The sequence below is a fragment of the Planococcus citri genome, chromosome 5 (assembly GCF_950023065.1).
Source record: "Planococcus citri chromosome 5, ihPlaCitr1.1, whole genome shotgun sequence".
In the NCBI taxonomy this organism is placed as follows: Eukaryota; Metazoa; Arthropoda; class Insecta; order Hemiptera; family Pseudococcidae; genus Planococcus; species Planococcus citri.
The window spans coordinates 67,959,462-67,973,951 of NC_088681.1; the positions used below are offsets into that span (position 1 = coordinate 67,959,462).

The following is a 14,490-nucleotide window of genomic DNA, read 5'->3' on the forward strand; positions in this document are numbered from 1 at the left end:
TATGAGGAAGAGGGTAACGATCTGGTTTTGTTATTTTGTTAAGATTTCTGTAGTCTCCACAAGGGCGCCAAGAGTTTGGTTTTTTTCTAGCCATATGTAATGGACTTGCCCAACTTCCTTTTGAGGGTCGACAAATACCTAACTTTTGTAGAAAATCAAAAGTTTCTTTGGCAATTTTCATTTTTTCAGGATTCAAACGACGTGGAGAACAGAATACAGGGGGGCCTTCGGTTTCAATAAAATGTGTGGTAGAATGTTTCACTTTTGAAATATCTAAAAATCGTTCCTTGGTTATAGCGGAGTACTTTTTTAAAAGATCAGAATAACATGACTTCTCAGATATCACTGAAACTTTAAAATTTTCAGTTTGAAACATCTTTCCTTTAGAAGAACATTTCGAAGTTAAATCAATTAGTTGATTTCCTTTTAAATCAACTAATAAACCAAAATGATAAATAAAATCAGCTCCAATAATTGGGCAGGAGATATCAGCTATGGTAAACGACCATTGAAAATTGCGCTGTAAATTTAAATTAACACGTAATATTTTTTGACCATAAGTTTTGATTTGAGAATCATTTGCACCATAAAGTGCAAGAGGAGCTAACTTTTTATCTTTGAAAATGGAGGCTGGTAGTACAGAAACATCTGCTCCAGGATCAATAAGAAATCTAAAATGAGAAATAGGATCATAAATAAAGAGGCGGCGAGTTTTTTTAAATTTGGTTGAATTGACAAAGCAAGAGGCCGCATTAATGCTTTGTCTAACTAGTTTTCCGATGACTCATATTTACAAGGAGGTATGCATTTTTTAGCTTTCTTTCCAAATTTATCATGATACCAACAAAAATCCTTATTTTTAGCTGGTGTAGGTTCACGATTACGAACATTTTTTGAATAATAATTACGACTACGATTACGATTACGATTTTCTCGCGAATTAGATGAATTACGTGAACGCGAATGAGATCTAGAACGATCTTGATCTCTTTTTAAAAGTATTCCAACCTGCTGTGTCAGTAATTCAACCTTTTGCTCCAGAGTTGAAGTAGAGGACGATGAAGAAACAGCATTTATGTAATTTCTGGGAATCTCCACCATTTTGTCAGCTGCCTCGAGTAAATCATCAATACCATCGTTTCTTGACACCAAAACTGTGTGTACATTTTCTGGTAATTTTTTCAGCCATAAACCTTTCAGGAAATTATCTGTAGCTTGACCATCAGCTAACTGTTTCATTTTTCTGAAAAGACTGGAAGGTTTCTGATCGCCTAAAATAATTTCATTTAGTAAAATGCTAACTTTTTTATCACCAGAGTCTGAAAACCGTTTAATCATTTTGTTTTTTAAATTATCGTATTTGTTTTGATTTGGTGGTGATAAGACAATATCAGTAATTTCGGACATAACGTCATGTTCAAGAGCAGCAATAATTGTATTGTACTTGGTTAAATCCGCAGAAATCCCAGCATTCGCAAACTGTGCCTCCACTTGAACAAACCATAATGTAGGATCGGCGCGCCAAAATGGTGGGCATTTAACATTAATGCGAGCTACAACTGGACCAACTGCATCTTGAAAATTGTCACCGTCAGGATTGGCCATGTTTACGTCGGGGTCACCAATTTGTAGGAAATACAAGAGAGTTGCAATGTTTATTATTTGAAGTAACATCATAAACTGATAAACGTAAATACAATCGTGTCACTTATCACATGATATGTTTACCAGCCAGTAATATCTAAATAATCGAACCGCCACAAATACGATTAAACGTACATAAAAACAATTAATAAAGTTGAAAATCTATCCGAATTCAACTTCGAAGGTTGCCCGCATTCTTAAAACGTTTCTTATAAGTAAAAAGGTTTATAAACGTATGAAATACCTCAAACCCAGAAATTTAATTCGTCTGGCAGTATCTTTTTTTAATATCGAGTCTAGACAAAATTTATCCTCGGAACCTTTCTCATTCCACGAATATCTGCCTCTAAAAAGCCAAGCTACGTGGAAAATTTTACCCAAAATTGATATCGTGGTGCGAGAACGCATTTGGAATATTATTCGTTTTTTCTTTTTTTTTTTTAGGTACATGAAAGTTCAAAGTTTAGTTCCTTATTTTATGGCATTTATTATAGCGCCGCCGCGTCGACGATGCGGTTATTATCGTCGAAAGTGTATACCTTCATAGCCCGCTTATTCGGATGAAAATTCATATTTCGGGTTATCAGGTAATAAATAGGCAATTTGGTACGCGCTCGTTTTCAGAATAATTTTCAATTTGTTCGACCGCAAGTTAGACCTACCTACTATAACTTGGGTCTAGTGCGTTAAACCAAATGATAATGTTTTGCTTGGAAATTTCAAACGGAATGCGAAATATCATTGTAATTTTAAAAAACTCGTCTCTAACGCCCTTGGACATATTGCAAACATTACTGGTTTGAAAAAAATTACCAGAAAGGTAGCTACGTCTAGGTAAATGCTAACCTGGGCCAGTGGGCATACAATGTATTTTATGGTGAATTCATCTTGTATTTAAACAATTCCTCGAATTGTAGAGCACCACTAACCACTGAAATGAAGCTACATATACAAATATTTATGTAAGGCCCGTCCCTTCTATTCGAACATTTAAATTGTTTTAGCTACGTTGAAGAACTTGAAACACTGAGTTCACATTTGGGTGGATCACAGGAGAAAAAAAGTACTGTTGGAGGATTCTGATCAAATTCAGTGGAAACCTTCATTCTGAGCCGGAAATCAGTCAGTAAAAATATCCAAAAAATCAAAAGTTTCCCGTTTGCGTGGAAATTTTCGAAATTTGCGGGAATCGCTGTATTTCGTCCACGATTAACCCCCCTCCCCCTGAGAGGGCAAATTTCGACATTTCCAGCCATTCATGGAGCCTCCAGCGCGACTTTAAATTTTTCCAGAATTTTTAATTTGCTCCAGAGTGGCTGGAAATGTCGAAATTCACCCTTGGGGAGTTAGTTCTGGACGATATACAGCGATTCGCGCCGAAAATTTCCTCGCAAACGGGAAACTTTCGATTTTTTGGATATTCTTACCTATTGGGTTATTCTGTGCCAAATCGGCGGATTTTTGCACGAGGGGTCTTCGATTTTTTCCAAAATCAGATCACGTGTAGAGGTCATCAAACGATGACGAATGACGCAAACCGGACGTTTTTTCGATTTTTTTTGGCGGAACTGTGGGGCTTTAAAGTTCTTCAAAATGGCCGAAAATGGAAAATTTCAATTACATACAAATTGCTTCGGTTGTACATACGTGGTATAGATTTCGACTTTGTGGGGCATTAAATAAGGAGCCAACATTATTTGGGAAATCGGTGAAGTTTTTTTTTGAAAATATGCTAATTTAGAAAGATTTTGCCCATAAATGAAAAATTTTAAAAAAAATTTTAACGAACATCAATTTTTCATATTTTTTTATTTTTCCCTTTGGAGGGAGGGGCTTTACACAAGAGAGCCAACGTAACTTGGGGGCCAACGGAAAAAAATGTGTTATGTGGAACAATTCTACCTAATGTGAAAATTATGTAGATGTTATCTGAAAATTCCTCCTGATTTTGATTTATTCTGATTTTTTTTTAACTTGAGGGGGGCTCCTTATTAGGGGTCAATATCGTTTGAAGGTCCGAGAAAAGTTTTTCCTTGAAAAGGGGATTATTTGGGAAAATTCTGACGCAGAAACAACAAACTTCGATAAATTGAATGTTTTTTTTTTTATACGGGGGAGGCTACTAGCACCTTTTTTCACAGATAGGGGGGGGGTGACACTCACGCATTATGCGTGAGAAGGCCGGCTTTTCTTCAAATAAAAATCTTTTACGAACTAATAATTGATTCACTTATTTTGAAATAATTGTATAGCAATTGATTTGTTTACAATCAAATCGAATCATTTACGAACGATTGGTGATTAAAAAAATTGATTGATTTCTTGGTGAATCATTCACAAACGGATCAATTAATTTACAATTGATTCGTTTTTTTTTTTTTGTAAAACTATTGTATAGGAATTGATCTGTTTTCAAGCGAAATGAATCGAATCGAATCGAATCGAACAATTCACAACCTACTGGCGATTGAACAAATTGATTAATTTCTAGGTAAATCGCTCGCGAACAAAATGATTAATTTCTAGGTGAATCGCTCGCGAACGAATTGATTAACAGTTGGTGAATCATTTGCAAACAAATTGTATTTTTTGGGGAATCATTCGGGAACGAATTGAATAGTGAATCGTTCGTGAATGAATTAAATAATTTTTGGTAAATCTTTCACGAACGAACTGACTCGTTCAAGTGATTCGTTCAAGTGAATCGTTCGCGAACTAATTGATTTGTTGAAGTGAATCGTTTGCGAACGAATTGATTCGTATAAGTGAATCGTTCGTGAACGAATTAAATAATTTTTGGTAAATCTTTCACGAACGAACTGATTCGTTCAAGTGAATCGTTCGCGAGCTAATTGATTTGTATAAGTGAATCGTTTGCGAACGAATCGATTCGTACAAGTGAATCGTTTGCGAACGAATTGATTTGTATAAGTGAATCGTTTGCGAACGAATCGATTCGTACAAGTGAATCGTTCGCAAACGAATCGATTCGTACAAGTGAATCGTTCGCAAACGAATCGATTCGTTCGAGTGAATCGTTCGCAAACGAATCGATTCGTTCAAGTGAATCGTTCGCAAACGAATCGATTCGTTCAAGTGAATCGTTCGCGAACGAACTGATTTGTATTAGTGAATCGTTCGCGAACGAATTCATTCGTACAAGTGAATCGTTTGCGAACGAATTGATTTGTATAAGTGACTCGTTCAGTTTCTGCCTTTCTGCCTTTTCGTCTTTTCATGTTTCTTTTCATATTTCCGCCTTTCTGGTCTTTTGTGAACAAATCAATTAATTCTCTAAATTTTTGATGAATTGTTCACGAACTAATTGAATAATTTTTGATGAATCATTCGCGAACGAATTGAATAACCTTTGATGAATCATTCTCGAACGAATTGAATAATTTTTGTTGAATCATTCGTTTGATTCATAAATATTGATAAATTGATCAATTCGATCGCGAATGGTTCTTTCAAAAAATTTTATCAATTCGTTCATGAATGATGGTGATTGTGTTCCCTTGTAGGAACGGTGATGGGCTTGTGAGTTGTGAGATTTCAAGTTTCATAAAAATTGGTTCAGTCGTTCATCAGCGTAATCATTTAAAAGTGAAAAATAAAAAATAATTTGTTGCTCGATAAACTTGAAATCATTTTTACGTAGAAAATCGATTATAAAATTACTCTCGAGCAACACATTTCGACTGTGCATCTTTTAAAACTTTAATTTGTAAATACTGAAAATATATAAGATGGAAATGTACATAAATCTCCGAATAGGCACACCCAAAATCGACGTTTTGAAAGAGTTACATCAAATAACGAGACACTGGGTAAGTACGAAAAACGAGTCCAGCGAAGCTTTATAACGTGAAATAAAATTTAAAACATCGAAATCAAGTATAAAGACGACACGAATGGATTCGGTATACAAAGGTACTTGAAATTCGTAAAGTAAGTATCTTGACTCTCGAGTGCAAACTTCATCTACGACAATACTTTCGTTTCGACCTTGAAATCGGCATGGCACAAGCACGCGGACAGAGACAGGGACAGGGACAATACACGCATATAAAGCGTGTTTATCGTTGCGTAAGTAAAAATATTTACCAATTGGAGCTATGTAATTAGCGTTCTTGGGCCGAAGACGGATTAAAAGTTAGTAAAGTTTGTCGAATTTCAAAATAAATACTACGACGAAATTCGGCTTCGGGCCGGACTACGAAAACACACACAAAGTTGTACTATACGGAGACTAATGGTTAATGGTGTATCGTCGAACGATAAAACTTCCACAGAGTGAAATAGGTAGGTAAGCCTAAGAGTAGAGGTAGTACGAGTAGGTATACATATATAGCAATAAGGTAAACGATAAGCTCGACCTAGTCGATAGTGTGTGAAAAAGTTGCGACGAGAAAACCCTAACCGATTGCAATTTTACGTGGAATTTCCACAACCATCGGAACATGTGAAGTGGAAATTGTATGTAGTAGGATGAGTACGAGTAGGTATATAGGTCTCTACACACTACGCACATATAAGTTATACTTACTACGATAAAGTTACCAGCAGCTCGGTTCGAAGCAATTTTATAAAGTTGAAAATTTTCATCCCCTTGCCAGGTACACCCGACGTTCATCCTATATGTAGACATAATAACATTAACAGGTACAAGTTGAACTAGCATTAAACTACAAACATAATGGCAAAATCCTTACCATAACCTCCAAAAAAAAATTGTCAAATTGTTTTCAATCAAAGAAATTTTATAAAATATTTTGAAAAGTACTGCAAATTAATTGAAAGTGATATGAAAATTGAGTAAATAATTATGTTACAAAAGTTGTTGAAATTTTGAAAAATTGCTTGAAACAGATCAAAATGTGTGAAAAACAGCACAAACAAAAATTAAGAGCAGTTTCAAATAATTTCAAAAATTCAAGGTCGAGTTTTTTTTTCATTTGAAAGTCTAATTTTCAAAAACCTGCCATTTTTTTAATTTTTAGGAAATTTGAGATGATCGGTGAAGATTTTTAGATGACCTAAACCAAAAAAATGATTCTTATGTAGCACTTTCAGAAATGTAAGAAACACGATACTTGACATTTTGCGCCAAGTTTTACCAAAATTTTGAGGCTTTAAACCCTTCCTCTCCCTTCCCCAAGCATGACCTTGAATTTACAGATTTTTTTACGAGTATTTTTGAAACTATTCTCCAGTGCGTTTGTGATAAGAAATTTTGAAGTGCTAAGAAACTAACCATTCCCCCTCTTCTCCCAACCTACCCAAAAAGGGAATGATGCCGATTTTCCCTCTTTCTTAAGTGAGGAACCTACAAAAAAAATTGGGCATGAAATCGTAATACTTGAACTTAGAACTGGACTGCATGATTTGATATGGAATGACCTGAGAAGGAATTTAGACGAATCAAATCGTAAAACAAGTCAATATTCAGAGCCTGAATTTTCTCCCCATTTCAAATTTTTTTTTTTTTTGGAATAGAAAAATTTTATTCTAAATAAATGTTGACAACTTTTCATTCATAAAAGGTCTAATCATGAGCGAAATCGAAGGACCCGAATCACTCATATTTTTCCACTTCATATCCTGGAATAGGTTTAAAAATAATGTTTGGATGGTGTTAATAAGATTGCATACCTCGTCGTTTCGCCGTAAAATCAGACCGCATTATTTACGGCAAACTGAGTATGCAATACTTTCGACACCCGAGTTTCTGACGATTTTCTTAAGCAACGAAGGCGCATTCATGCCTAAAGAATGGATTATACTTAGAGCAAATTTGTGCCTGAAGCTCCAAAAAAAAAAAAAAAAAAAAAAAAAACAGATGGGAGAATCAAATTTAGTCACAAAATTTTCAAATGCTCAAAATCTGACCTTGCAGAAAAAAATCGTTACTTTTCGCGATAGGTAGAATTGAAAATTAGAAATTTACCTATTTAAAAATTCGAAAAAATTACAGCAAAACCATTTTTGGTCTTCCTTTCGACAAACTAATTTCCAAAATGGAATATTCATAAAAAGAAGAAGAAAAGGTGGGGTACAAAGGGCTCCAATTTTCGCCAATTTTCAAAATGAAATGGTATAACTCGATTAACTATTGTTACCTTGAAATCGCTTTATCCGTGTGCAATTTCACCCCATACGAACGATTCACCAAAAAATTGATTAAATGAATCGAATCGTTCGCGAACGAATAAATTATATCAATTAACTCGTTCCTGAACGATTCGCCTAAAATTGATTAATAAATTAATCGATTTGTTGGCGAACGAGTCACTTATACGAACCAATTCATTCGCGAACGATTCACTAAAAATGATTCAATTCGTTCGCGAATGATTCACCAAAATTTAATCAAATTATTCGAATCGTTCGCGAATGATTCACTTGGACGAATCAATTCGTTCGCGAACGATTCTCCTATACGAATCACTTTGTTCGCGAATGATTCCCTAAAAAATTCAGTTCGTTCGCGAACGAGTCACGCATATGAATCTATTCTTTCGTGAATGATTCGTCAAAAATGATTAAATTCGTTTGTGAACGATTTACCAAAACATTAATTAAATGAATCGAATTGTTCGCGAACGAATAAATTATATCAATTAACTCGTTCCTGAACGATTCGCCAAATATTGATTAAATTAATCGATTTGTTGGCGAACGAGTTACTTATACGAACCAATTCATTCGCGAACGATTCACTAGAAATCCAATTTGTTCGCGAACGATTCGCCAAAGTTTAATCAAATTAATCGAATCGTTCGCAAATGATTCACTTGGATGAATCAATTCATTCGCGAACGATTCTCTTATACGAATCACTTCGTTCGCGAATGATTCCCTAAAAAATTCAGTTCGTTTGCGAATAATTTAATAAAAGTTATTCAAATTAGCTCGCAAATAAATTATTCAATTCGTTCGTGAACGATTCACCAAAAATTAATAAAATGAATCGAATCCTTCGCGAACGAGTAATTCATACGGATCAATTCGTTCGCGAATAATTTACTAGAAATTATATTATTCAATTCATTTGTAAATGATTCGCCAGAAATCGATTACATTAATCGATTCGTTCGCGAACGAGTCACTTGTACAAATCAATTCATTCGCGAACGATTCACCAAAAATCATTCAATTCGTTCGTGAACGATTCACCAAAAATTAATCAAATGAATCGAATCGTTCGCGAACGAGTCACTTATACGAATCAATCCGTTCGTGAATGATTTACCAAAAATTAATCAAATGATTCGAATCGAATCGTTCGCAAACGATTAACTTACATTAATTGATTCGTTCGCGAATGATTTACCAAAAATGATTCAATTTGTTCGTGAATGGTTCATCAAAAATTGAATAAATTAACCGATTATTTTGCGGACGAGTCACTTATACCAACCAGTTCATTCACGAATGATTCACCAAAAATTACTTTAACTAATCGATTCGTTCGCGAACGAGTCACTTACACAGATCAATTCGTTCGCGAATGATTCACAAAAAATTATTTAATTCGTTTGTGAACGATTCACCAAATATTACTCAAATGAATCGAATCGTTTGTGAATGATTCGCCAAAAATTGATCAAATCAATCGATTCGTTCGCGAACGATTCATTTAAACAAATCAATTCGATCGTGAATGATTCACCAAAAATCATTTAATTCGTTAGTGAACGATTCGCCAAAAATTAATCAAATGAATCGAATCGTTCGTGAACGAGTCACTTATACGGATCAATTCGTTCGCGAATGATTCACAAAAAATTATTCAATTCGTTCGTGAACGATTCACCAAAAATTAATCAAATGAATCGAATCGTTCTCAAACGAACATATTACATTAATCAATTCGTTCGCGAATGATTCACCAAAAATGATTCAATTTGTTCGTGAATGATTCATCAAAAATTGAATAAATTAACCGATTATTTTTCGGACGAGTCACTTATACTAACCAGTTCATTCGCGAATGATTCACCAAAAATTGATCAAATGAATCGATTCGTTCGCGAACGAGTCACTTATACGAATCAATTCGTTCACGAATAATTCACCAAAAATCATTCAATGCGTTCGTGAATGATTCGCCAAAAATTGAATAAATTAATCGATTCGTTTGCGAACGAGCCACCTATTCAAATCAATTCGTTCGCGAATGATTCACAAAAAATTATTCAATTCGTTCGTGAACGATTCACCAAAAATTACTCTAATGAATCGATTCGTTCACAAATGATTCACAAAAAAAATTATTCAATTCGTTCGTGAACGATTCACCAAAAATTAATCAAATGAATCAAATCGTTCGCGAATAATCTGCTAAAAATTATTCAAATTATTTCGCAAATAAAGTATTCAATTTGTTCGCGAATGATTCACCAAACCTTTACAAATGATTCGTCAAAAATTATTCGATTCATTCGCGAATGATTCACTAAAACAATTATTCCGTTCCTGAACGAGTCGCCTGGAAATAAATCAATTTTTGCAATCACCAATCGTTTGTGAATGATTCGATTCGTTTCGTTCGTTCAAAAACAGATCAATTCCTATACAAACATTTAACAAAAGGCAAATCAATTACTCGTTCGTAAAAGATTTTCATTTGACGAAAAGTCAGTCTGCATAATGCCGAATGCGTGAGTGTTTTTTTACATTCGATTCCTCAACGTTGCCCCGATGGTCCTTCACTTTTCTCAAAATTGGAGCTACACTGATCATTCCCCTGCCAACAAAGAATTTCACCAAAGTATCGAGACTTAACGAACACACTGTATAGTCTTAGGCGGAGGTATAGAAATTCACAAATTAGTATTACGCACGCATACTTACGCCGTCTTGCCGAGACAAGTCATCGACGTCGTGCCGCATACAACAGATAATCGTTTATTCGTATTCAAAACTCGAATGTTATATATTATAATATGGTACGCGATCGATACATAACTCTCTCGGATACAGAAATATGAATTATTCCTTAGGTAGTGTAGCTTTTTAGTGACTGCGTTTTCATTGAAATTTGCACACAGCCACACTGTGCTGAGGAAGAGAGTACCTATAGGACTCGTAATTTTAATACAAAGTTATCGCGGTTCTGCTGGAGAGATACGCGTCGTCGTAAAGGTGAAAACCCCTTTCAAAGGTTTCGCAACACTTCGCAGTCGTCGTTTGCGTTTTTGAAAAAGAAACCGCATCCTTAACTCTCGTACCTACAGGTAAGTATAAGAATTTCGAAAAGAAAAATTTTCAATTACACATCGGCGTGGCGGTGACGACAAAATACTTATCCGAAATTAAAACCCTCGGTCTTTGCTCTTTCGTCGTAGGTACCTACATGAGGGAGACGACAGCCTGCGCAGAAACGTTTAAACACAACATACTCGTCGCACAACCACCACGAAAACACATTAGTTTTACCCCCTCCCCCTGCCTCCGATGTCTCCCTACGACCATGATACTTCCACTGCCGCGTTAGCTATATAGCTAAAGCTATGTCTTTCTGGCGTATTTTTACCCCTTTCTCGGGCTCATCGTCGCGTAGGGTGTGTACGAGTAGTATATACCTATATATGCGAATTTTCTAGGTCATTGTGAAAGGTTAAGCAACAATAAATAACGAGATTTACTTTAATATTTGCACGCGTCAAACGCCGCCAGGCATTTACCGCTTTTACACAATAGACTGCGAACCGACAACGCGTTCATTATTCACGAATTTATTGGTCTTCGAAAATAAGCGGCTTTTTTGAAAAGGTTTCCGAATAGCTTTGTACTAATGTGCGAAGAAGTCGCTTTTCGCGCTCAAATCTCGCACAATGGCCATATTTTCAAAAGAGCCCTTTAAAAAGCACTAAAGCCTGGATTTTTCTCCGCTGTATGCTAAACCGACAACATCCACATCGCATCGGGATGAATTTAAGCGCAGTTTTTTCACCCTTTCTTCGTCTACCTATCTGCTCAGTCTGCGCGGATATGCGGCATGTACACGCATACCAAGTAGGAATAATGGTAAGTAATGGCGTAAAGAGGAACTCTCCCGAGAGGATGAAACTCTGTGCTATTAAAACGTTTGAAAATATGCGTTTTTTGACTTTTGAAATAATTTTTGATCGAGCAGTAATTAAATTATCAAAATTTTTAGGCTAAAATACCTTTTAGGTCTGAAACACAAAAAAATCCTCAAAAAAGGAAAGTTTGGAAACCTTTACAACTCGACGACTCCGATCGAGCTGAAATTTGGCTCACATGAAAGAGCATGTCACTCAGACCTCGGAAGCAGTTATTTTCAGCTGGTAAAGTTGATTTTTCGATTTTTGGCAACATTTTGAAAACGGCAGAAGTAGCCTATTGATACATTAATTTTCTACAAAAAGTGCGAAAACAGAAATAAAAATCTGACAAGGGAACCCTCCCACATGATAATCTCCGATTTGAATCAAACTTGGACAGGTGGAAAGAGGACCTCAAAAAACCCCCATCCCTAAATTTTCAGCTGCTGAAGTTGATTTTTCTATTTTTGGCGAGGGTGTGAAGTTTTGTGTAATTTTTTATACGTCTTTTTCTCATGTTATGTGTCAAAAAATTCGATTTCTGATGATAATTCCAGATTTGACCGACGGTAGTACTTATCGATTAGGTATTAAGCAGAGACCCTTTGGCCAAAATTTCAGCTGCTGAAGTTCATGTGGTGGGGAGAAACGGCCATTTTTTGAATTCATTCATAACATGGGAAAAAACAGTAAAAAATCTTGTTTCCTGAACGGATGGCCGGATCCGGCCAATGATGGCATGAGTCGATTTGGTATTCAGCAGAGACTGTTTGACCAAAATTTGAGCCCTTGAAGTTCATTAGAAGAGCTTAATTGACTCATTTTTCAAATTTTTCAATGGCATTTAGAAACAAGCAATTGGGCAAAAAATTCGATTTCTGATGATAATTCCAGATCCGGCCGGCGATAGTATTAGTCAATTAGGTATCAAGGATAGACCCTTTGACCAAAATTTCAGCTGCTGAAGTTCATGCAGTGGGGAGAAACGGCCATTTTTCGAATTTACAGAACAACTTTACCTGTGTACACAAAACTTCAAACGCTCGTCAAAAATCGAAAAATCAACTTCAGCAGCTGAAAATTGGGGGATGGGGGTTTTTTGAGGTCCTCTTTCCACCAGTCCAAGTTTGATTCAAATCGGAGATTATCATGTGGGAGGGTTCCCTTGTGAGACTAGTTTTACAATACAAAAGTCGACCTTACAAATCGATTGACACCATTTTCCAGTCGATCTGGAGCTTCTAGCTAAAGGTGGATTTTCTATAGCAACTTCAAATTGTTCCTGAAGGCGTTGTAGTCGGGGAGCCCGCATAAGGATCTATTGCCCCCCTCGATCCTCCGGGACAACTTTTTTCTTAAAGGGAGAGTCCTAAGGAACATTTCTAGCCCTTGTACTCAAAAAAAACTGGCTATACTTACAAAATGGCGGCCACTTTGATCGACAGATCAGCCGAAATTGCAGATTTTGCGTTTTAACATACGACTTGCACAAACTTTTTCAAACTTTACAAAGGTAGATCGAAAGATCATGCAACAATTAATCACCTCGCAAAATTTCAAGTGCTAAAGTGCATTTTTCGATTTTTGGTGAATTTTTAAAAATCGAATTTAGGCCAAAAATGGGGGAAAAAATCAAAATTTTACCAAACTGACCAAGGGAGCTGAAATTTGGGATATGTCCTATTTTCGACACGCCGAATCGATTAAAAACTGTTTCAAACCGTTTCGAGCAGTTCTGGAGCCTCCAGCAGATTTTTGAAACTTGAAATTCCCACAAAATTTCATCAAATGAAGTTGGATATTAACCAAAATTTACTTTGCAAACTAATTTTAATACGTTACGAAGTCAACCGCAGGGGAATTTCAAGTCGTTTTGGAGCTTCCAGTGATTATTTGAAAATTACTGGAGCCTCCAGCAGATTTTTGAAACTTGAAATTTCCCCAAAATTCCATCAAACGGAGATGGAAAGTCGACATTCATTCTGCAAACTGATTTCAATACGCTACGAAGTCCACTGCCGATGGATTTCAAGTCGTTTTGGAGCCTCCAGCGACTTTTTTTACCAGTTGAAAGTTACAAAAAAAATTTCAAAATTTTAAATTTTTCAGGTCAAATACCTACTTAAAATTTCACCTATCCAATGAAGTCGACCCCCCCCCCCTCTCAAATCAATTGGCACCATTTTCCAGTTAAGTTTAATTTTTTTTCTCCAGAAATTTCAAAACGCTTCACTACTTCGGAACTTTGGTAGCTGAAAGAAAATTTAATCCTAATCTGGTGCTATCGATTTATAGGGTTCACTTCAGGAAGCCAAGTTTTGAGTTATTTGTTGCAATACTTCAAGATTTTTTGATTTTTTTTTTTGAACTTGAAAATTTTCAACTTGTAAAAAAAATAACACGTTAATTTCGGTCATTTTCAAAAAGACCAAAAATCGAAAAATCAGCTTCTTTCAACGAGTCAAATTTCAGCTCCCCTCCCAAATTCCTCAAGTTGGTTTTTTACATTTGTATGAAAGCTCTCAGTGCTGGAAAAAATCAAGAAAAATTAAATAAGCAAATCAAAGTTGAAATATTTTTTTTTTCGAAAATGACCCATTTCAAGTGAAAATTCTTCTAAATATGTACATAGGTACTTGTAGCTTCCAAATAATTTTGATCGACTTGTATGGTGTACCCCAACATAATAATTTAAGTCAAACAAAACTTTTTCGAAAATTTTTCATTTCTGGTCAGAGCACTAAAAACACCTTTTCAAGGGAAAAAAATG

The 14,490-nt window shown here is 35.6% G+C and overlaps 1 protein-coding gene across 1 annotated transcript; it reads right to left on the reverse strand.

Moving 5' to 3' along the window:
• Positions 1-768: 768 nt before the first annotated feature.
• Positions 769-1,605, reverse strand: LOC135848434 (uncharacterized). The gene has a single exon (XM_065368334.1). It carries the CDS (start codon positions 1,603-1,605, stop codon positions 769-771), a length of 837 nt encoding a protein of 278 aa, XP_065224406.1.
• Between the last annotated feature and the right edge of the window lie 12,885 nt (positions 1,606-14,490).